Consider the following 23084-nt stretch of genomic DNA (forward strand, 5'->3'; position numbering starts at 1 on the left):
TCCCACAGGACCAGGAGCTCCTCTTGGTGCCTGCAGGACTGTGATGAGGCTCAGGACTGCTGATGGGAAAGAAATGTGAGCAAGACCTTCTGCCCTGGAGAGGTGTCCTAGGACCAGCATGTGTGCTGCCTCAGGTGAAGGGTAGGAGCTCCCCAGCCCTGTTTCTCCAGGCTTTGGATCCCTGCTTGGGAATGGGGCAGTTCCCCAGCTGTTCTCTGCACCAGGCCACTTTTTAAAGGCCTTTTGAGGGGCTGCTTGACCCTTCCGGCCACTGTTCCCTTTGCGTGGCCACAGGGACCATTGACAGAGGCCACCCGTGGTGCAGCCTGTGGACACTCTCTGGCCTCTCCACAGAACCCCAGGGGCCCTGGTCCTCCAGCAGCCCCATGCCTGCCAGCAGGGACCTGCCGCGCCGCAGGCAGAGCTGCTCGGGGGAGCTCAGGGTGAACCACGGCCCGCAGGTCCCCGGCAGCGTCACCCGCGGGTGCCCGCGGCTCCGCAGGACGTGCCATCCCCGGTGCCGCCGGGCGCTGCGCATCCCCCGCGGGACGGGGGGCACGCGTGGGCCGCTCCTTACGTCTATATAAGGCCGTCCTACCGCCCCGGCCCCGCGGCCCCGGCCCCGCCGCATTCTTCTGCCTTGTATGGGCCGGGCCGGGCCGGGCCGGGCCGGGCCGGGGCGGGCCGGGACCCTGAGCCCGCCCGCCCCGCGGAGCCGCGTCCCGCAGAGCCGGCCCGCAGCTCCCGCAGCTCCCGCAGCTCCCGCAGCTCCCCGCTCCGGGACAGGTGAGGCGGCGCCGCCGGGACCCGCCCCGGGACGGGAACGAGAGGCCGCGGGGGGACAGGGGCGGCCCAGGCGGGATGGAGCGGGAGGGATGGAGCGGGAGGGATGGAGCCGAGGGGAGCAGGGGGAACAGCCCCGACCGTCCCGGGAGAGCAGGGGGAGCTGGCCCGTCTGCCTTGGGGAGCAGAGGGAGGCAGCCCCGCCGTCCCTCCACCTCTGCGGTGCTGGTGCTGGTGCCGGTGCCGGGGTCAGCCCTGGGGACGGGGCGAGGTGGCAGGCGGATCCCCGGTGTGCCCTGCCGGGCATCCTGTACGCGGGCAGCCTCTTGCCAGGCCCAGCAGGAATGTCCCGGTAAGGGCAGGCGAGGATTGGTCCTGAGCCAAGCTGTGGGTAACTGTCTGTAGTGCCTTGGAGCTGGGACATCCTGGCTTCCCCGGGAGCGCAGAGCTGCAGGAGCGGATCCTGCTGCCCGTAGCTTCACCCACCTACTGATCTCTCAGACTGTTCCAGTCTGGAACATCTGCTTTGCTCCATGTCCTTTTGCTGATGACCACAGCCAAGATCCAGATGCATGCATGATACTTCAGATATCTCCCCGGTGACCTGGGAGCAACTTCAGGCAATGAACTTCTGTAAGGCAGAAAAACTTTATTTAGCTCATTTCCTTCAGCCTTAAGCACAGAGGGATGTTGTGTTTTGTTTAGTCTTTCCCATGAAAACTTGAGGTCCTCTTGGCTTCCCTCCCAGCGTGCCCTTTTGGTACAAAATGTTTCGACTGTGATAAAAGCCAGGGAAGCTCTAAAACATGGATGTGTAGGAGAAGGCGGTGGCCGGAGCTGAATTCTTTGGAGTGGAACATCCGCAAGTGTCAACAACCACCGCTGCTGACCAAAGATGGTCGGGTTCCTTCAGTCGCTGGAATTTTTTTCCTCTCTCCCTGGCAGGCTCTGTGCGTTTGTAGGAGGAGTTTGCGGTCACCTCCCCCCTCCGAGGCGCTGCGGCCACATTCTCCCGCCGAGGTGAGCCCCTTAATTCCCCTGGGAAAACAGCAAACTCCGGCCAGGGCACGTTATGCTGATTGTTGCCTGTGGTCCATGTCCCAGCCTCCCCGGGCATCGGAAGGTGCTGGGTGCTTGGCACACCGAGGGTGTCTGTGCCAGGGCTCCTCGTGGAAGGCTGCAGAACTTGTGCTTTGGAAGGGTTTGTGTGGGTCACATGGTGAGGTCCTTGTCTCCTAAACTTGGTGGGAAGCATCTAGTCCAGAAACCATCTGCTGAGCTTGCAGCCGAGCCCCGCAGCTGTGCGTGGGCCTGGCCAGGTCCCCAGTGTCCGGTGGAAGCTGGGGGAGGGCTGGGATGAACTCTGCATCCCCGGGGTTGCTGCACACTTTGCTCTGGCTGCCTGATGCTGCCCTGCTCCTTCCTGCCTGGCATCTGTGCTGGTGGCTGTCGCTCGACTGGAGACACAGCCCAGGGCTCGGGTTCTGCTTTCCTCTCACCTCCAGGCTCCCTTTCCCATCTCCAATAAGGCCATAAAAGGAGCAGAAGGGCAGCCGCCTCCATTCCTGCAGTGCCGAGTGGGCTGCTCCTCCCGCAGCTCCCGGTGCCTCTGGCTGGCAGTGGGGCTCCCCTGGCACCAGAAACCCTCGCTGGTGAAGCGGAGCAGTGCCACATCCCAAGGGCATCCTGAGCAGGGCTGTGCTGGAGGAAAGGGATGGTTTAACAACAGATGAAGCAGGGAAGATGAGCTGCTCCCTGCTCCCTGCTCCAGCGTGACACCCCGCCCTGGGGCTGGGAGAGGAGCCTGCAGATGGCAGAGCTTTACGGGTGGAACGATGTCCTGGCTGCTGCACTGCCCTGCAGCCTCCTGTACCACCTCACCCCGCTGGCCCTGGTGCCACCCTGGAGGAGGGGTGGGACCTGCTGCCTGTGCGGGGCTGCCGGGTGGCTGCGTGTGGTGGGGGGCCAGTGCTTGCCCACCAGTGAACGTGGCTGCTTCATGCTCGCTGGTACTCACAGCTCACTCTGGGAAGTGGCTCTGGGCAGAGGTTTAACCACAGTCCCCATGAGGAGCCAATGTTTGCCCTGCAGGAGTGTCCCTCGGGACAGCCCAGGCTGTTGGAATCGCTCTTTCCCTCCCTGGCCCAAAGCATCCAGCAGAGGCACATCGTGCCCCTCGCTGCCAGGGTCTGGTGGAGGAGCTGCTGGAGCAGATGTCCCTGCCCAGCTGTGCCAGGGATGGCAGGGCAGCCCCACTGCAGCCTCGTCAGCACTTCCAGAGGTGGTTCCTGCTGGAGCAGGAACCCTTGGGAAACCCTTGGTAGCATATCCCGGGAGATCATATCTGCTGGATATGTGTGAACACCTCAGGGACGGGGATAGGCTGCTGCCTGTGCCAGAGGAGCTGCCCTGTCCCCTGCCTGCCACTCCTCCTTCGTGCCACCCAGCCTGTCACAGCCCCCTCAGCCCAGCAGTGAGCTCCCGCTGGGAGAGTGAGCTGGAGCAGCACAGGAGGAGCTGCAGGGGAGCGTGGAAGCAAGCAGGAGGGAGAAGGACGGGGCTGGGTCTGTCCTGGCAGCACTGCCATGTCCCTTTGACTTGTCCCACCCTTCCCAGCACAGCCAGGAAGCAGCACCAGGATGGAGTTGCTTGCTTGGTTTTTACCAAGGAGGAAATACATGGCAGTTTATATTTCTGATAACAGTGGGTCCTTTCCTCTTTCAAACTAAACTATTTACTAATTTATGAACTCTTTAGGTCAGCCCCATGGTCCCTTAAGTCTGGCTCTCAGGTGGGGGAGGCACAAGCCCAGTGGGAGATCATTTTGTCTCCACTGCAGGAGGCTGGGAGATTGTTTTGGCAGGAGCAGTGGCAGGAGGACAAGGGAACGAGGGCAGCTGGAAAGCTGGGGACCAGATCAGTGTGTGACTGTCACGGTGTCACCCAGCACTGACCTCCTTGGCTCTGCTGCCCAAGATCCACAGTTCCTGGGCTGGAGCAGTGCTGGGATGAGCCTTTCAGCAGGCGGTGCCAGCAGCAGGACCCGTGTCCGTGAGTCTCCCTCTTGCTGAGGAGGAAGCTGGAGGTTTGGTGGCTGCACCACTTGTCTGAGCCGAGTCCACCCCAGCATGCAGGGCAGGATGGCCAGGCATTCCCTGCAATGCTCTGGGAGCTGGGTTTCTGGGAATCCCAGAAAGCATGGCTTCGAGGACTGGGGCAGCGTGGCCATCAAGCCCTTGTGCAGAGCAGGGACTGCTTGAGCTGAATCAGGTCTTGCTGCAGATCCCTGCACAGAATCCATGCACAGAATCCATGCACAGAATCCATGCACAGGAACCTTTCCTCACACTGACCCAAAAATCTCTTCCCAAGTCCCAGGCAGCCCAAGGCAGCTGTCAAACAGCAGAGGTGGAATGACTGAGCTGGACCTTGGGACTGAGCATCTTTCCAGGGCACATTCTGGATCAAACTGCAGATCCATGTGCTGTCAAAATCGTACTTAATCATGCTAAGGAGCACTGTCTCTGTGGAGAGGCTGCCAAGCCATGCTGCTGCTGGTCACAGTCAGGGCAGGGTAAATATTTGGATAATATTAATTCATGCGGTGAGAGCAAAACTCCTGCTTATTTCTATAGTCTTCTGCTAATAATTCTGCTAATAATTTGATGTGCTTTGAAAGCTGAGCCCAGTGCCATGGGCCAGCAGCAGAGCTTTTATTTCTGGCTCTGACTCGGCCTGGTGGAGTTGTGGTGTTGAACTGAGCTTCCCCTACTGCTGCTGCCGTGGGATGTCAGCAGCACACGCTGCCTGGGGTGTCACTGCTGCTTGGCAGGGCACACAGAGAGGGGCTGGCCTGCTGCAAAGAGCTCTGTGGTGCTGGAAGAAGCAGCAGGCAGAGATGGACTGGGGGGATGAGGTCTCCTGCTCACCCGGTGTGGGCACAGCTGGGCTCCCCAGTCCTGCTGCTTCCCCTTGGCTGGCTGGTGACAAACATTTCTTTCCTGGGGACTGGGAAAGGATGGAGGGTTCGGGGGATGTGGGCGGATTTGGTGGCTGCTGTCAGGTGCTGGGCTTGGCACAAAGGAGGGAGCTGAGGGAGGTGTGGATTCCATCCTGGAATGGGGGGCATATGGGGGATGAGGGAGGACTCCTGAGGACATGGGGGATGTCCCCTGCAGATGAAGGGCCTTGCTTTGACTTGGTGGGTGCTCCCACAGTGGGATGAGAGTGTTCTCAAGGCGTGGGAAGAGTGCCCAGCCCCCGTCTGAGCTTGGCTGGTCACCATGGTGTTGGGCTGTGATTTGGCACTGCCCGATGCCCCTGGAATGTCCTTCCAGCACAGCCCAGCTATGGGAACCTGGAGATGACAGCAGGCTGAGGACCAGGCTGGTGGTCCCCTACCCCAGCCCCTGCCTGTGCTACCCCTTGAGAGAGTGATAGCAGGAGGGGAAGGAGAGACCTGGAGAGGGGTTCTGGTGTGGGGAGGGCAGGGGAAGGCTCTTTGAAGGCTGTTTGCTCTGCTCTGGTCCATGCCAGCAGCTGAGGATGTTCCCCAAGACCCTGTGGTCCCCCTGGGATCAGCACTAAGGACCCAGCTGGGAAGGAGATCCCAGAGCAACCCAGTCAGGGTGTCCAGCCCAGCAGGGACAGTCCTGTCCTGCAGCTCATTGGGGTGTGTCTCCATGAGATAGGCTGTGGCTCCTGGATTGCTCTGTCCCAGGGCACTGATGAGGAGCCAAGGTCCTGCTGCCCACCAGGCACGGGGCACACAGAGCACAGGACTGACACCTGGACGAGGCCCAGGGCTGTGTGTGAGGGAGGAATGGCTGCGGCACAAACACGAGGGCTCGGAGCAGTGTCCCTTCCCTGAGCTGACCTCAGGCCAGCCTGTCCCACAGGCCAAGCTGGGCTTTGCTGCCATCCTGCTGGGCTGAGCCGGCAGGATTCCCCTGGGAGAAACCTGAGCATCCTCCTGTCAGGCGGCGTGGTGGGCATGCTGAGCTCCCATGGAGCAGGGTGTCCCAAACCCTGGCTGCACCCCCACTCTGGCAGCGTGGGGATGCCACCAGCCCCCTGCTCGGAGACTGAGGGGGCCTGGATGCCATCCCGGGGTGGGAGTGGGCTCTCTGCTCCAGCCCTGTTCCTGCTGGGGGCCCCAGTTCTGGCTGGGCACAGGAACCCCCACCTTGGAAGGACCAGGTTTTCCTGCTGTCGTCCTGCCTCGGTGGTGCTTGGGGTCCGTGTGGTCCCTGTGCCATTCCCCATGGGACACACACTGCCCCAGCCGTGTCCCCAAAGGTGGGGCTGTCCCCCTGCTGCCCCCCTTCTCCTGGCATTCGTCAGCACCATCCTCAGTGCCTTGCAGCCCTGGAGCTGCTTGGCTTCTCTCCCGGCTCTGCAGCCTGCCGAGGCCAGTGGTCCCCTCTCTCCTCTGCCTCCGGGCCCTTCCCATGGGCTCCCCAGGCAGGGTGGGGGGCACCTGGACAGGGAGGGCAGTGGCAAGAGGTCTTTGACCCACTGGGAGGTGGGATGGATGGATGGATGGATGGATGGATGGATGGATGGATGGATGGATGGATGGATGGAGGGGCATGGGAAGCAGTGGTATGTGAGGAATGTGCCTGGAGCAGATAACCCCTCCCTGCTGGCTGATAGGTGCTGGGGCTGCTTCTGTGCCTCAGCATGGAGGGTGCGAGGGTGACCCACCAACCTGGCAGCTGGGCTGGGCCTGGGAGAGCCTGCCAGAGCAAGGGGAGGCTGGAGGGGCATGGCCACAGTGCCTGAAGTGTTGAGACATCCATCCCCATGTCCCCGGGACTGGCACCCAGCCAGGTGCTGGGCTGAGCATCTCTCCCTGTGCCCAGACATGCAGAGAGGATGGGCAGTGAGTGGGTTTGGAGGCTGCCTGCAGCCCCTGGGGGACAGTCCTGGAGAAGGGGAGCACTGCCTGCTCCGTGACTGCCCACGGAACTTGTCAGAGCTCAAGTCCTGCCCGTCCCCATGTCAGACCCTGTGACCACCTCATCTCCCTGTGTTGCCGAAGTGTGTGACAGCTGGGGAAACTGAGGCACAAGACTGGAGGTGCCAGGGGCAGTGTGTCCCTGCCCTGGCCCCCCAGCTCAGCCTCCTGATGCTCCTGCCCCCAGGTACCCCCCCAGCCACCAAGATGTCCAGCAAACGTGCCAAAGCCAAGACCACCAAAAAGCGCCCCCAGCGCGCCACCTCCAATGTCTTCGCCATGTTTGACCAGTCACAGATCCAGGAGTTCAAGGAGGCCTTCAACATGATCGACCAGAACCGTGATGGCTTCATCGACAAGGAGGATCTGCATGACATGCTGGCTTCCCTCGGTGAGGACACTCCGCCCTCGTGCCCCGTGGGCCCCTCTGCCCCCAGGAACACCTCGGCAGCGAGGACAGCTGCAGGGTGACCTCTTGCCCACGCCCAGTGCTGGACGGTGGCTGTGCTGGGATACCTCAAAGCCTGGGGGAGGATTTCTCTGCTCCGCCAGCTGAGCACAGAAGGGGTGTTTGTGAGGCATCCAAGGGCAGGCAGCAGCTCTGTGTGCTGCTCACAGGCGAACTCACCAGAAGGGAAGAGACCCTCAGGGCTGGAGAAGCTCTGCCCTGGGAGCAGCCACGAGCTGCAGCTGTGTGAGTAGTCTCACCCCAGAGTGTCACTGGGGCTGTCCCCTGTGGAACAAAGCCCTCCCGTTGCTCTCAGCTGGGGTGACAAAGGCTGGTCCCTGTGCTGGTGAGATACCTGGACTGGTTGAGACTTGCAGGTCTGTGCCCACTCCCTCCCAAGCCATTCTCCTTTGCTGCAGACCATGGCTCCCTCCTCCCACTCCCGGCGGTACCTCCACTGCGCTTTGGGAGGTCTGTCAATGATTGACCTGGCAGCCAAACCTGTTCTGGAGGTCCTGCCCGACCATGGGAGGGATCTTGCTCCTCCTGGTGAGCCGGAGCTCTGGGAGCAGAGAGGGGCCGGCGCTGGGGGCACGGACCTCAGCAGAGCAGCTAAACCATCCCCGGTGCACCCGTGGTGGGAGCAGTGCCAGGGACATCAGCAGCATGAGGCTTGTGTGAGGAGATTGCTGCCCCTCTCCTCAGAGCTGCCAGGGGAAGGAAAAGCCATGGGTTTCTTTCCAGTAACCCCCAAATTAATTACTGCACCTCCCCCGAGGCAGAGCTTGTTCCCAGGTGTGGATGAAAGCATCGGGAGAGGTACTGAGGAGAGAGCACTGGGCACTGCAGAAACTCCCTTTCCATGTTCATGGGGTGGGTGAATGAGAACCAGCAGATCAATTTGCAATGGAAAAAGCCCTTCCAGGTGTTTGCATGGGCTGAGCCCAGGGATGGCAGCCGGGGGAGCAGGGCCCTGCATCCACCCCCTGCCTGTGTCCTGCAGGGAAGAACCCCACTGACGAGTACCTGGAGGGGATGATGAGCGAGGCGCCGGGGCCCATCAACTTCACCATGTTCCTCACCATGTTCGGGGAGAAGCTGAACGGCACCGACCCCGAGGACGTGATCCGCAACGCCTTCGCCTGCTTCGACGAGGAGGCGTCAGGTAGAGCCCAGCCCCTCCGCCATGCAGCCAGTCCGAGGGCTGGCCAAACCCTCGGGAATGGTCCCCGAACAGCTCCAGAGCGGGGTGTCTTTGGGACAGGTGGGGAAGGGGCCGTGCTCAGCCCTCCTCCTGCCCCCTGCCAACGCCGTCCCCTGCCCTCCTTGCAGGCTTCATCCATGAGGACCACCTGCGTGAGCTGCTGACCACCATGGGGGACAGGTTCACCGACGAGGAGGTGGATGAGATGTACCGGGAGGCGCCCATCGACAAAAAGGGCAACTTCAACTACGTGGAGTTCACCCGCATCCTGAAACACGGGGCCAAGGACAAGGATGATTAGAGCCCAGGGCCACTCACCCCTTCTGCCTCATCCTGTGCACACCCCCTGCCCCTTGTCCCCCCTTGCTGCCCCAGATTCCTCCCAGGAAACACCTCCCAGGACCATCACTCTCCATCAGGACACGCTTGGAGGGGACACACTCCCATCACTGTGTGCCCATCCAGCCCTTCCCTCCCATCACGTCTCCCACCCACAGGCTCACCCACTGGGCCCCCCAGCCTGGCTGTGACCCCCCCCCAGCAGCCATTGAACCCCTCAAAGCCACCGTGCCACTGGTCCCAGGGCTGGGGTGAGCATCCCCCACTGGCCTGCTGGGATTTGGACTGGCTCGAGCCTGAGCGAGCCCAATTCAGGGCCATAGCACAGAGGAAAAGCATCTCTTCCTCTCCTCCCACACTCCCCTTTCAGGAAAGAACCCCCACTTTGTTCCTCCTCCCTGGCTGTTTTATGGCTTTAGAGCCTGAGATCTGAGGGATTCGGGAAGCTGAAGGGGTGTATAAAGCCTGAGGGGTGTGACAGACGTGTGCTGTGTGTGCCTCCCTTGTGACCAGTGCTGTGCTGTGTCCAGGGCTTTGGGAAGGTGGGTTTGGGCACTGCACCTCCTCACCTTGCTGCCCTTGTCAGTCAGGGCCCCTTCCAGTGGGGCAGCCTGTTTTTGAAGCCAAATTGCTCTCAAATGATGTAAAGTCAGCTTGAGCATCATTTTCTGCCTTAGCTGGTGGGCTGAAGGTCGTTCTGCTCGGCCCCCGTGTCGGGATGGGCTGAGACACTTGGCAAGGTGCTGACCCATGCTCCCCACATCAGCTGATCCAGGGTCCCAGGGGCTTGGCTGCCCTTCTGTATCACCCTGGGTGGGTGGGAGGGCAAGAGACAGAGAGGGTAAGAAATGGGGAGGGGGTTTGTCCCCTTGGTTTGGTTATTTGTCACCACCCTGACAAGGGTGTGGGAGCAGGGGGCGCTCCCACCTTGTGAAGCTATGTTTGTAAAATGCTGCTTGAAGCCAGCCCATCTCCCTGCCCTGGAGGGAGGGATGAGATTCCAGCAATTCTTTATCCAAAAGGGGGGACAAAACTACAAACCCTGGTGAGGGCATAGTGCATGGCAGAGATGCTCCCAGTGCTGGGAAGGCTTGGGTAGGGTCTGTGGGAGCTCCATGGGCATATGCTGGGGTCAGAGGCATCAGAGGCTTGCCAGGCCCCAGGTGATGCTCTCTCACCTGGGAGATGATCCATGAATGAAAAGCTTCTCCTTGGTCCCAGTGCTTCTATTTTGTAGGCACTACCAACACAGGAAAAAGGAACTAAATTGTCAGATGTGAAGGGCTGAACCTGTGATCTCCAGGGAGATCCCCAGGGTCAGGGCTTGTGCTCTGCAGCAGCAGCCCCAAACCAGCCCACCTCCAGCCTTGTGGGTACCAAGCTTCTTCCCTAATTCCCTGCTGTGCTAGGGAAAACCTACAGTTCTCCCACTTCCAGAGAGAATTCCCAGGCCTGAAGGCTGCTGGAGGGTGGGATGCTTTATGAAACCTCCTTCACTGGGACACCCAGCAAAGTGAACATCCCACAGACATCACTTTGGGGCAGAGGAACTGATGCTGGAGCTGTGGAGAGATCGTCTCCTGGGGCAGCTGCATCCAGGAGTGATTTCAACCCCCCTGACCCCAAGGGATCACCTTGTGTGACCAGCTCAGATCCTCACAGCACCAGGAGTGGGATGGACTTACTGCTGGTCCCAGCTGGGAGCTGCCACAGGCTCCAGCCTGCAGCTGTCAGAGGTGCTGCCTCAAGCAGCTCCCAAAACTCCTTGGTCTGAGCTGCCCCTTCCCTGGCATGGCTGTGGTGGCACTGTGGGACTTTCAACCCTGAGGCAGCAAAGCAGAACAAATTTGTTATTGGACACTGGGGTACATGTGGGAAGAGTAAATAAACTTATTCCACTGGCTCAGGTTTCCCAGGCTGCCCCACCCCTGGAAGTGTCCAAGGCCACGTTAGACGGGACTTGGAGCGAGCTGGGATAGTGGAAGGTGTCCCTGCCCATGGCAGGGGGAGGAATGAGATGAGCTTTAGGGTCCTGTCCAACCCAAACCATTCTGGGATTTGATGGATCTCTGAAACCCCGGAACTATCTGGGCTCATGTGAACCTCATGTTGCACTGTTCAGCCAGGCCAAGTGCAGGGTCCTGCACCTGGGTCAGGGCAGCCCCACACCAGCACAGGCTGGGTGGAGAGCAGCCCTCGAGAAGGACTTGGGGGTGCTGGTGGTGACAAATTGGATGTGACCCGGCCATGGGCACTGGCAGCCCAGAAAGTCACCTGTATTTGGGCTGCATGAGAAGCAGCAGAGGCAGCAGGTGGACCAGACCTGACTAATTTCAAAGGTATTAAATAGCAGCAAAATAAAGACACTCATTTCAGATGTGTTCGCTTGGGGCAGGGGGACACCAAGGTAGGCAAATAACCCCCTTTTGGTCAGTCTAGAAGAGCTGCTCCCAGTGCAGAAATGTGTCCTGAGCTCGGAGGGCCCCTCCTGTGTGTCAGTTTGTGCCCGTGGCCCCTGGGGCTGTCCCTGGCCCCATCCCCTCTGCAGCCTCCCCCCGGGTGTTTGTCCACAGGGAGGAGATGCCCTGAGCCTGCTCTGCTCCAGGCTGGGCAGTCGCAGCTCTCTCAGCCTCTCCTCATGGCAGAGATGCTCCAGTCCCTCCATCACCTTGATGGCCCTGTGCTGGACTCTCTCCAGTCTGTCCCTGTCTCCTGTACTGGGCAGCCCAGCTCTGGGCCCAGCACTCCAGGGCTGGCCTCACTGGTGTGGAGCAGAGCGGAAGGATCTCCTCCCTCTGCCGGCTGTGACACAGCTCCCAGTGCAGGCCGGGACCCCCTGACCCCAGAGTGTTTGCTGTTCTCCAGTGCTGTGAGCTCCATCCTGGTGTCCCCACAGCTCCACTAGCCATGTCCAGAGATGTAGGTTGGAGGAAAAGGGCACAGCAGTGCCTGCTGAGAGACGGTCTTTCCTGCCCTACAGCCTCCAGAAAGGAAACAGAGCAGAGCTTTCCCAAGGGAAGGGGCAGGAGGAGATGGAGGAGCTGCAGTGCCCAGCTCCCAGGACCAGTCCTACTGGGGGAATCCACGTCCAGTGGCCCTGAGCAGGGAGCAGGACCTGCTGCTGCCAGGGGCAGGGTGGCAGCAAACAGCCAGCACAGCCAACCACAAATCCAATTTTCCTTGCTAAAAATGCAGATTAAACATCAGAGGGTGGGCAAAGGATGGAGAGAGTCCTGTCTGGGAAGGGTCAGTACCCTGGGAGGCTGTCTGGGGATTCCATCATCCCCCTGGGGTTCCAAGCACCCCCCTGGGAGTTCCAGCTTCCCCTGGATTTCCAGCATCCCTCTGGGGTTCCCAGAATCCCCCTGGGTTTCCAGCATTCCCCCTCAGGCTCTTGTTGGCTGATTGTTGTTCAAATTGCTGAAGTTTAATAGTATTATCATGTCAATGGGCCTGGGCAGGGCCCAGCCTGGACGAGCTCGCAGGGAGATGCACCACAGCCCCTTCCCTGGCCCCTCACCCCGAGGCTCCTCACTCCCCATCAGCTGGGCGCTCCCCGGCTCCTGTGCCAGGCTGGGCTTGCCCGGGGATTTGGGCTCCTCCCGCACTCCGCTCTGGCACCCAATGGGATTTTTCCGAAGCTGCTTCCACACTACCAGCCCGGGGAGCAAAGGCGGGTGGAGGGATGCGGGGGGGGGGGAGGACGACGACGACGACTCGTGGCCCCGTGGGCGGGTGTTTGAGCCCCGGGACCATTTCCCGGTTGTATCAATTCGGTGGAAGACTAAAACAGCGTTTGCCAAAAGGTGGGAGCAAAAGTAGCCTGCTCAGGAGGACAGTCCTGCTTGGGCACTGTGGCTGACACAGACCCTGGGCAGCGTCCACGGGGGTGTCCGGGGGGGTCTGGGGTGTCACACACCAGGAACGGGCTGCAGAGGGAGCAGAGTGGGCAGGATGAGCCCACCCTGCCCGCTGATGGCCCTGGTCCGGAGCGGGCAGGAGCCAGCCTGGCGTGAGAGGGCTGGAGGGCCAGGGGATGCTCCCTGCCCCAGGGTGGCCCTGCAGAGGGTGAGATGTGCTGCCAGGGCCCCCACACCCCACCTGTGCTTCACCAGCCCCTGCTGCCTTGGCATTAATGCAGCAGTAGCAGGTTGGGGCACAGTTCCACTCAGGTCATGGAAGATTTAGAACCAACAAAACAAATGCTTTAAGGAATTCTCCTTTTTCTTTTGCTATTTAATCCCTTATTGCACGACACAATCTGCTTTTCCCAGATGAAAAATCAACCATAAAAGAAGGTTTTTTGTAGCTTTTTTCAATACATGAAGGGATTTCCATCTTTTACCCTGCGAGCAGCAAAAAGGGGAGGGAGGAAGGGAGGGAGGAAGGGAGGGGAGCTGCAGCACAGCCTGCAGAGGTGGTGGAGCCTGGGAGGGGGAAGCTGCCTCTGAGGCAGGGTGACATCAAGCCAGGTCTTCGTGGGGAGAGGTGGAGCAGGACCCGGTGGCCCTCGGGGTGCTGTGCCCCAGCAGCACACAGGTCGCTGGGGGATGCACACGCATGTGCTCGGCTTGGCAAGCATGAGTGTGGATGTGCCCAAGACGGGGGATGGACATCCCGGGAAAGGACATCTCCAAGAGATCCCCCCCAGACAGGGGTCTCTGTGGGCAGGGTTCTGGGCTGGCTCCAGGACAGGGCTGTCTTGGCTTCCCATGGTGGCACCTTTTCCATCACAGGCGCTGGGATGTGGCACCACTGCTCTGAGCAGCTCTTCTCTCTTCTTCCCACTGATGAAGACATCGCTCCAGGGGACCCATGATGGACACATCCCCTTGGGCTCCACTGAGCACCTGGCAGAGGGTGACAGTGCAACCCAGCCCCAAATCACAGAAGGGCACAGAGCTGTGCTGGGGAAATTCCATGCTCACCACACCTTGGACCAGCACCACATAAATGGAGCAATTTGGTCTCCAAAACTCCAAAGGTGACCTTGGGCTCTGCTGGGATGGTGGAGAGGCACAGGGAGAGCAGAAGGACTTTCAGAGACCTTGGCCAGCCTGATGGGTTCCACCTGGTTCCTTGTCAGTCACCACCATTGCTTGGAAACACCTTCCTCTGTCATAGAGCAGTGATGTGCTGGGCTTCTGATTTCCCATCTGGCAAGGACCAAATGAAGCACTGGTGGAACTTCAGGGTGCTCTGAGGTCCCCAGGGTTGTCACCCACACCTGCCCCTGCAGCTCCTGTCCGAAGGTCTGTCCCTGTCCCCTGCCCACAGACACCAGTAACCCCCGGGGCTCAGCTACTGGATTCAACCAGGGGGAAGGAACTTGTACAGTGCCCTGTGGGGCACCCCGGCGTGGATGTCCCCGGGTGGGTGTTCCCAGGTGAGCATCCCCGGGTGGGTGTCCCTGGGCGGGTGTCTCCAGTGGGTGTCCCTGGTGGGTGTCCCTGGGGAAAATGTGCCCAGGTGGGTGTCCCCAGGACTGGTTGCCCCCATGTGGGTGCCCTTGGCTGGGTGTCCCCGAGGGTGCCCCTGTGCGGGTGCAGCTCCGCGGGGGGTGTTCCGCGGGGCCAGGCGGGTGCGGGGGCTCCGGGGCTCCCCCTGTCCCTGTTCCCTCCCGCCGGGGGCCGTGTCCGGGAGCGGGGCCGAGCCCGGGGGTGCGCCGGCGCCAGGTACCGGCCGGGACTCCGCGGGGCGGGGGGGCCCCGGTGCCCGGTGACAGCCGGGGGCGGGCGGGCCGGGGCCGGGGGCGGGGGGCCCGGCGAGTTCCTGCCTCCTCGGGAACAAAGGGAACTCTGTCTCGGCATCTGTCACCGCCGCCCACCCAAAACTTTCCGCCGCGCCCGGCTGCCCGCCCGCCGCCGCGGGACGGCCCCGCACCGGCCCCGGCACCGAGACCCCGGCGCGGCCCATGCGAGCGCCCAGGCGGCGGCGGCGGCCCGGGGGTGAGCGCAAAGATGGATCCCGGGGGGCGCGGGGGGAGCCTTTGTGCGGGACGGAGCGGCCGGGCCGCGCCAGCGCCGCCCGAAGTTTGCGGGAGCCGCGGGCGGGGGTCCCGCCCGCCCCCGCTGCAGCTCGGAGTTACGGCGGAGTTTTCCCGGCCGGGGATAACTCGGGGCCGGCGGCGGAGTGCGGGGCCGGGGCCGCTCTCCGGCCCCTCTCTCCCCCCGCCGCCCGGGGCCCGCGGCTGCCGCTGCCCCGCTTTGTGTCGGCGGCCCCGGCCCCTCGCTGCCTGTTGCGGCCGGAGGGGCCACGGGCCCGGCCCGCACCGCCCCGCACCTCCGGGCCCCGGCCCGCACCGCCCCGCACCTCCGGGCCCCGGCCCGCACCGCCGAGCCGAGCCCCTGGCCCGTGACAGCCGCCCCCGCCTCCATCCGCGCCGCACAATGACCCCGCGTGGTTCCTCTCCCACTCTCCAGCTCCGGCCTCTTTCTCCTGCTGAGATTGTTTTTGTTTTTAACTTCCCCTCCTCCCAACCCACCCCATGCTTGATTTTTTTTTTTTTTCCCTTTCCCGCTGCGGTGCCCCCCGAGCCCCGAGTGCCCCCGAGCCCCGAGTGCCCCCGAGCCCCGTGCCGTGCGCTGGGCTCCTCCGCACCCCCGGGGCTCCGTTTGCTGCCCCTGTTGTCCCGCCGGTGCCGGTCGTTTGTGTCTCCCCGGGGGTCTCTGCTTCTGGATTCCCCCCCGGCCGGGCCCAGAGGGGGTGAGACCCCCTCTGGAGGCGGGGGGAGGTCGGTGGGAGGCCCCTTCCCCTCCCCCGACCGGACACCGCCTGATGCTCCCTTCGGTTCCCCCTCTCCAGGATTCGGCCAGGAGGGTCCCGCGGGCAGCTCCACCATGTCGGACAGTGAGCCGGGGGACGAGGACGGCGCCACATCCCCCGACCCCTCGCAGTGCAAGAGGAAGAGAAGGGGCAACCTCCCCAAGGAGTCGGTGAAGATCCTGCGGGACTGGCTGTACGAGCACCGCTTCAACGCCTACCCCTCGGAGCAGGAGAAGCTCAGCCTCTCGGGGCAGACCAGCCTCTCCGTGCTGCAGGTAGGAGACAGCCCCCAGCTGCTGGGGACACCGCTGGGGACACTGCCACGCTGTGTGGGACAGGAGAAACCCCACTGAGGATCCCAAAGAACTGGGCAGGCTGGGATCATTTGCCACTGAAGGGTAGTGAGGAGGCGAGGGAAGGGATGTTGGGGGAGGAAAGGCACCTGTGTGAAGGGGGGTCTCTCTGGGGAGCCGTCTGAGCCCTGGGGACCAGCTCTGCTAGAACAGAGCATTTTGGCCAGCCAGAAGGTGGAGGGACTGGAGTGGGAACAGGCTGAATACCCTGCTGTCAGTAAAAGCTGCACAGGTGGGAGGGTTTTGGGGGATACTACTTTATCCTGTTCCCCTGAACACCCTCAGCAGAGGCCAGGATGACCACCCCCTGCACACAGAGCTGGGCAGAGGACAGCCCTGGGGCTGGGCAGGGCTAGGAGTTAGACTTGATGATCTTTGTGGATCCCTTCCAGCTCAGGATATTCTGTGATTTTAACCAGAAGGGAGAGGCCGGGCTGGGCTTTGAGCCCCGTGGGTTGATAAGTGCTGGCTGGCCCCTGGTCCCAGTTACACCAGCTGCATTAAGGGGAGCCCAGCTGGACTGCTGTCCAGGAGTCTCCCTGTCCTGCTGCTGGCTGTGGGCTGATGTTCTCCATGTGGCACCATGGCACAGGAGCCCTGGGCAGCAGGGGGGATGAGCAGCGCTCGTCCTTCCCGCCCTGGCGCGCTCCCTGCCTGTGCTCAGGGTGTCTGGGAGGGCCTGCCTGTTGCTGCTGTCCCTGTGCTCCCTGCACAGGCCTGGTGCCCCGGGCCCCCTCCCCCTCTCCCAGCCTGACAGGGCGTGGGCTTCACTCTGTTCTCTGGTTCTGGGGTACAGTGGGGTGCAGGGCAGCAGGTGAGAGCCAGTGGGTTTGCTCCTCTCCTGGAGCTTCCTCTGTACCTCTCACTCCTGTCCCTGTGGCTCAGCACAGTCCTGGCCAGCTGTCCCAGCCCAGACACCGAGTGTGGACAGGGGCTGTCTGCTTTCCCTCTTCCTGGCCAGCAAGGCAAACCTGCTCTTCCATTTTAATGTGTTTCTGGAAGTGGTGGCTGTGCCACAGGTGTGTGTCCGGCAGCTGCTCCGGAGACCGGCTGGAGCTCCTGGACAGGCTTGAGGCTGAGTGTCGGGGTAGCAGCGACGGGCTTGGGGCTGTGGGAACTGGGCTTGTCCTGGCCCGGGTTGGCATGACAGTGCCTCGCACATGGGGTTTGCCCAAGGGCTCTGGTGGGACTGGCAGGTGCCCGGCTGTCAGTGCCCTGAGCCCCATGGGACCCAGGAGGAGGTTGGCACATGGGTGGGCTTGTGTTGAGGTGTGGCCTTGCTGTGTGCCAGCTGTTGTTTGCTCCAGGTGACCCCCACAGCCAGTGTGTGCCCCCTGTTCCCCCCGGCCAGGGGGTCCCAGCCCAATGGGTGGCATTTCCCAGTGCCAGCCGAGACTGGGATTTCTGCCAGTCTGAAGGGATGCTGCAGGAATCCATGGGGATGCTCCCTCTGCCTGTTGCGGTGGAGGAGTGGGACACCCCATGGTGTGGCTGTGGGTTTCAGTCTGTGGTGCTGATCTGACCCCTCCAAGAAGCCTCTGGAATGCAGGGCTCTGCCACAGCCACTGGCCACCCCCCCCCAGTTGTTTCTTTGTGCACCCCCCTGCCCACTCCAGTGGCCTGGGGAACTGGAGCCGGGCACTGGCAGCCAGGGAGCAGGGAGAGCGGGAAGCCATGTGCCTCCCTTGCAGAAATTCCAGAGCTAAGGAAGCGGCACCTGCTCCCACTGAGGCCTCCTGGACAGCAGCAGCTCTCCAAGCCAGTGCCCTGCTGCGGGATGGATGGGCTTTCCCTCCCTGCGGAGGGGATGCTGCTCTCGCAGTGCTGGGGGGACAGATGTTGCCCAAAGGGACAGAGTGGGGTGTGCTGGTGGGGGGGAAGGGATGGCCGTGATTAAAAATCAATAAACTGCTTCAGAGGCAGAGCATGTCCCAGCTCTGTGACAGTGCCTGCTGTCACAGGGGCTGTGTGTGCCCATCTCCATGCTGTGTTCTCCAGTGGGAAGTGAATGCTGGAAGGAGCATGGTGGTGGGGACAGGCAGGATTTTGGGGGGTTCTCAGCACTGAGGAGTTGGGCTTTTTGTTGGGAGTCCATCTCTCTTGTTGGGGATCACAGTGGTGGATGGCTGTGGGATCACAGGATCATGTCAAGGGGGCCCAGCTGAAGTTTGCAAAGGATGGGGGTTTGGAACAGAAAAGGGAGTAAGACTGGTGTATTTGAGGGTTTTAATGCCAAATATTGTCTTAAAGACAAAAAAAGGACAACTGACATCTTGCTGTGATTGAAGTTGTGGCAAGTTCTCTCTCCCTGGGGGAAATATTTTCCATAGCTGTTGATTTAGGAAAGATCAGGCATTTTTTCCCCCTGATTTATTCTCTTCTAATTGTTTTCTAGGAAGACGGGACTTATTTTAATGTAGCATTTTATATAAAGATGCTGAAACAATCCATGGCCAATAATGGCAAAGGGCTGCCAGACGTGCAGCCTCTGTGCTGTGCAGATGTTTCGGGGAGCCTTTAGCATCAGCTGTGACCCAGCTCATGGGCAGAGGAACGGGGAGGTGTCTGTGCTACCCTGTTCCCAGCCCTGTTAGGAGCTGAGGGGCTGCAGCTCCATCACCTGATGGTTTCTAAGGTTTTCCATCCGTGCTGCTCTCCTGCCATCCATCTGCTCTGGCAGCCTCGGTCCTCCCATTCGGGTTGGCAGCGCATTGGCACTGGCAGCAGCGTGGAAACAGGGTTGAGCCCTAGGATGGGTCACCTGGAGAAGGAAAAACTGTCCCGAGCCTGGGGACCTGCAGGATGGGCTCCAAGCTGGCTGTATGCAATGCCACGGCCTCTGGCTGGGGAATGGCAGGAGCTGTGCTGTACCCGCCTGCAGCTGGGACCTTGGGGCTGCACTGGGGGACAGCACTGAGCCCCTCCTTCCCTGGGGGCAGCTCTGCTCAGGAGCCACCACAGCTCCCGGGGCTCCGGGAAGTGGTGCTCTGGCTCGGGGGCGGCTTGGCCCCAGCAGCCCAGGCTGTGCCCGTTCCTGTGCTGCGATGGAGAGCGGGAGCCGTGGGGCACAGTCCCGCAGCGGGGCTGGCAGGGCCGGGGGTAGCCGGGACAGCGCGCAGGGAGGAAGGGGCTGCCCCGGGCAGGCGGTGCCAGGCAGGAAGCAGCCGGTGTTGGGGTTTCCGTGGGTGCCAGCACTAGTTGTGCCTCTCTGGAGCCCCACGGGAAGGAGGTGCAGGGCTGAGGGGGGGACCTGTGGTAGTCGGGGTGTGTGGGAGCTGCTGCCGGTTCGCTCTGGGGCTGCAGCCCCCACTGACCCTCTCTCCTCGCAGATCTGCAACTGGTTCATCAACGCGCGGCGGCGGCTGCTCCCCGACATGCTGCGCAAGGACGGCAAGGACCCCAACCAGTTCACCATCTCCCGCCGCGGGGGCAAGGCCGGCGACGTGGCCGTGCCGCGGGGCGCCGCCGCCGGCTCCGGGGTGCTCGTGGTGCCGCCCGTGGCGGCCGCGGGCTCCTCCAAGGTGCTGTCGGTGCCGGTGTGCCCGCAGGTACTGTGCCACCCGGCGCTGGCCGTGGTGAGCGCCCACAGCCCCGAGTGGGAGAAGCCCCCCGGGCCCGAGGCCGTGCCCAGGGCGGGCGCGGGGCCCGGCGGCAGCACCCTGACCCTGCTGGCGCGGGCCGAGGCGGGCAGCCCCACGCCCGGACTCTTCAACACGCCTCCCCCGACGCCCCCCGAGCTCTTCGGGGACGACTTCAGCAGCTTCCAGCTGCTGGTGGAGGTGGCCCTGCAGAAGGCGGCCGAGCTGGAGCGGCAGCGGCAGGGGGGGCAGCTGCCCCTGGCGCCCCACACCGAGCCCCCCGGAGCCTCCAAATAACGCCGGGCCGGGTCCCGCAGTGCCCTTCCCCGGGGGGGCCTGACCCTCCCGGCCTCTGCCTCACCCCCACAGCCCATCCCAAGAGCGGCCTCCTGCCTCCCGGCAGCTCCGGTCTCTCTCGGCAGCCAAGGCGGCAGAGGAAGGGCCAGCCCGGCCCGCCACCCTCCTGCCGGGAGATGCCCTGGCTGCCGAGGACGCTGCCCCGGCTGTGCCCGGGACCGTCGTGACCGGAGCTCGGCGCTGGCAGTGCCCCGTGCCCGCCGCACGGCCGGAACGGGCACTGGAGCTCCCCTGGAAAACCTGCTGATCTCTTCCTCTCCTTCGAACAAGGCTCCAGCCAGCGCCGTTTCCTCAGGGAGACAGAGAGAACCTGTTTTTTTAACGCTGGCGTCTATTTTAAGGACTGTGGATGACGAGCTTTGTCTCCCAAATGTCTGATCTCTTCTCCCTTTCCCCCCCGCCCCCCCTTTTGTTTTTGGGGGGCCTTTCTGTTTCCCGGTGCTGGCCAGGGGCCCTACCTTGCCCAGGGAAGGGCAAAGGACAGATGAACTGGAAACATGGAGTCTGTGGCATTTTATCACGGAAAAAATAGAACCCTCCTCTTCCTTTTTAGGTTGTTCTGGATGCTGCCAGTAGAAATCTCTATGGTGCTGTTTAGCAAGTTTTTTTGTTGAAACATTTTCCCTTTAATTGTGATTTGTTACATGATTATTACATTTTTTTCTGTTTTCTTTCTTTCTTTTTTTTTTTTTTAATCTATAAGCATTTCCACAGCTTCCCCACGTTCCCCTCGAGTTCATGCTGAATGTTTGCATGCTGTGCCTGGAGCAATGAGTGCGTGGCCAAGCCTGGGCAGAGCTGAGACTGTGAATTTTGTACCCAACTTCCTTTCTTTTTTTTTTTTTTCTTTTTTTTTTTTTTTTTCTTTTTTTTTTTCCATAAAACCTTTGGAAAGAGGCGTGGTGCAGGCACGGCCATGTGCGTTCTGCAAGTGCAGCCGGGGGTTCCTGGGAAGCAGCGCTGGGAAGGCACAGGATGGAGGTGTTGCTCCCGGTCCCGTCCCTCCCCGCCGCTCGCCAGTGCAGTGCTGGGGACCTCTAGTGACAAACTGGTGTGTGCTGGGAGCCGGGCCCGGGCGGGTGGGGGGCTCTGCGGCATTTTTTGGGCTCCTGGCTGGGCGTCGCTTGCTGTCTCTGAGTGCGGTGCCGGGGTCAGGCACTGCTGTGCCCTGGGGGTGTCAGGTAATGCCTGTGCCCTGCCCGAGGAACACCAATCCCGTGGGTAATTAGCCAGATGAGTTGATGACTTGAGGGGGTAAAGCTGCAGGACCGGGAGCTCTGCGGGGCTGGGGGAGAGCACTGGAGGCAATGGGGCTGGAAGGGAAAAGCACTGATTTGGGGGACTGGTGTGCTCCCACCCCCCATTTCTTCAGAGGGAAGGTGCAGGGGAGAGGGTGCTGTGGGAAGGCTTCCCAATAGTGTCACCTTGGCAGGTGCCCTGTGCAGCACTGGGGTGGCACCAGGGCGAGTGGGTGCTCATCGTGTGCCTGTGACCAGCCCCTCTCTCACGCCCACCTCCATTTCTGTGTCCAGCCTTCGCCCTTTGACACCTTTCCAGGGAAAGTCCTGAATTTTGGGACTCCCTCTTTCACCTTGTCACCCCTTGCAGCTCTGTCCCTTGCCCTGGGGGAGGGAGAGGCTTTTTGGTCTCTTGCTCTGGTCTTGCCCCAGTCAAACCAAAGTGGTTTCCTTCCCCCAGAGCTGTGCCTGTGCCAGGGGCTGGTGCTCCTGCCCTGGGATGGACCAGAGAGTGGGGAGGGCAGGAGTTATTGGAATTAAATTTATGGAGAAATAACAAACTACTGTAAATATCTTTTTGTTTGTTTTTTCTATTGTCAAATAAAAGTTTTTTTTAGTTTTGGTTGGTTTTTAAAAAATATGAGCTGTGTGCCAGAGTGAACTGTGTCATTTGTGGGTGCCTCACTTGATTCTCCACCACCAGGAGAAACTCCTGGGCCACCCCAGAATAACACCTGGGTGTCCCCCACTCTCCATAGGCTGCTGGGGCTTTGTGCTTGTGGTGAGAGATGTGGGATGGGGCACTTTCCCAAGGGAGTGGGGGGCTGGAGCCAGGGCAGGTTCTGCCAGTCCAGCTCGGGGGTCTGCTCTGTGCCAGGGGGTCGCAACTGGGGACACCACAGCTCTGCTGCCCCTCCTGCAGCCCCAGACAGCACCTCAGGGCTCCCGAGCTGCACAGAGGGGCCAATGCCCCTGGGGACCCCCAGGCAGGTCCAGCAGAACCTCAGGGACCTGCTCCCCCCACCAGAGACCCGCGGCTCCCGGGGGCTCAGGACACGGTGCCGATGGGCAGTGTGAGGGCACAGGGGTCACGCGGGGGAGGCACCGCTCTGACCCCCCCCCACCCACCTCCATCGCCTCCCAGGGCACCAGCGGGGACTGGTGGTGCTGGGAGGGGTCCTCCAGTGGGACCCCCAGCCCTGTCCCAGCCCTGCAGCCCCCCAGGCCCTGGGCTCTGGCTTGGGCACACGGAACAGCCTCATTAATGTGACACTCTCCTATGTCCCAGAGCGGTTTGGGCTGGAAGCACTTGGGCCCAGCCCCCTGCCAGGGGCAGGAGGGACACCTCCCACTGTGCCAGGCTGCTCCAAGCCCCAGTGTCCAGCCTGGCCTTGGGCACTGCCAGGGATCCAGGGGCAGCCACAGCTGCTCTGGGCACCTGCTCCCCACCCTCCCAGGGAGGAATTTCTTCCCAATATCCCATGTGTGTCCTTGATCCCCGTTAATGTGAAGCCATTCCCCCTTGTTGTGTCACTCCAGTCCCTTGTCCAAAGTCCCTCTCCAGCTCTCCTGGAGCCCTTGAGGCCCCGGAAGGGGCTCTGAGGTCTCTCGGGAGCGTTTCCCTCCCCACGTTAAACACTCCCAGCTCTCCCAGCCTTTCATGCTTCCCACGCCACTGCCGACCCTGCCCCCAAAATCCGCACGAGTGGGGGGTGGGTGAGGCTCCGGGCCGCCTCCGGGGCAGCTGCCGCCCATCGCTGGGGCGGGTCCGGGCTGTGCCCAGAACAGGGCAAGGAGCGGGGAGCGCTGCGCATCCCGAGGGACCCCGAGCCCCCGGACCCCACCCCCGCCGGGTCCTGCCGGGAGCTGTGTCCGGACCGGCCCTGGGGCCAGCAAGTGGGGGGATGCCCGGGCAGAGGGAGCCGGGCCGGGGCCGCGGGGATTCCCGTGCATTGCCGGGGAAGCCCCGGAAAGAGCCGGGAGCGGCTCCTGGCGCTGGGAGAGCGCGGGGCTGCAGCGCCCGGCCGAGACTAGGACACCTGGACCCCGGCAACGGACAC

The 23084-nt window shown here is 62.0% G+C and overlaps 2 protein-coding genes across 2 annotated transcripts; both read left to right on the plus strand.

Annotated features, from left to right (window-relative positions):
• The first annotated feature begins 666 nt into the window (after positions 1-666).
• MYL9 (myosin light chain 9) lies at positions 667-9215 on the plus strand. The gene is made up of 5 exons (XM_069034292.1): positions 667-786; positions 1729-1803; positions 6930-7133; positions 8194-8355; positions 8523-9215. Exons 3-5 carry the CDS (start codon positions 6950-6952, stop codon positions 8693-8695), a joined length of 519 nt encoding a protein of 172 aa, XP_068890393.1. The 5' UTR covers positions 667-786; positions 1729-1803; positions 6930-6949; the 3' UTR covers positions 8696-9215.
• Positions 9216-14608: 5393 nt separating this feature from the next.
• On the plus strand, positions 14609-21644 carry TGIF2 (TGFB induced factor homeobox 2). The gene is made up of 3 exons (XM_069034456.1): positions 14609-14681; positions 15538-15773; positions 19181-21644. Exons 1-3 carry the CDS (start codon positions 14648-14650, stop codon positions 19724-19726), a joined length of 816 nt encoding a protein of 271 aa, XP_068890557.1. The 5' UTR covers positions 14609-14647; the 3' UTR covers positions 19727-21644.
• The last annotated feature ends 1440 nt before the right edge of the window (positions 21645-23084 follow it).

The sequence above is a fragment of the Aphelocoma coerulescens genome, chromosome 20 (assembly GCF_041296385.1).
Source record: "Aphelocoma coerulescens isolate FSJ_1873_10779 chromosome 20, UR_Acoe_1.0, whole genome shotgun sequence".
Classification (NCBI taxonomy): Eukaryota; Metazoa; Chordata; class Aves; order Passeriformes; family Corvidae; genus Aphelocoma; species Aphelocoma coerulescens.

Coding starts and splice junctions, on each gene's coding strand:
- MYL9 (XM_069034292.1), top strand. CDS start 6,950: ATGTCCAGCAAACGTGCCAAAGCCAAGACCACCAAAAAGCGCCCCCAG. Junction 7,134..8,193: donor TGACATGCTGGCTTCCCTCG/GTGAGGACACTC, acceptor TGTGTCCTGCAG/GGAAGAACCCCACTGACGAG. Junction 8,356..8,522: donor CTTCGACGAGGAGGCGTCAG/GTAGAGCCCAGC, acceptor CCCTCCTTGCAG/GCTTCATCCATGAGGACCAC.
- TGIF2 (XM_069034456.1), top strand. CDS start 14,648: ATGCGAGCGCCCAGGCGGCGGCGGCGGCCCGGGG. Junction 14,682..15,537: donor GCGGCGGCGGCGGCCCGGGG/GTGAGCGCAAAG, acceptor CCCCCTCTCCAG/GATTCGGCCAGGAGGGTCCC. Junction 15,774..19,180: donor CCAGCCTCTCCGTGCTGCAG/GTAGGAGACAGC, acceptor CTCTCCTCGCAG/ATCTGCAACTGGTTCATCAA.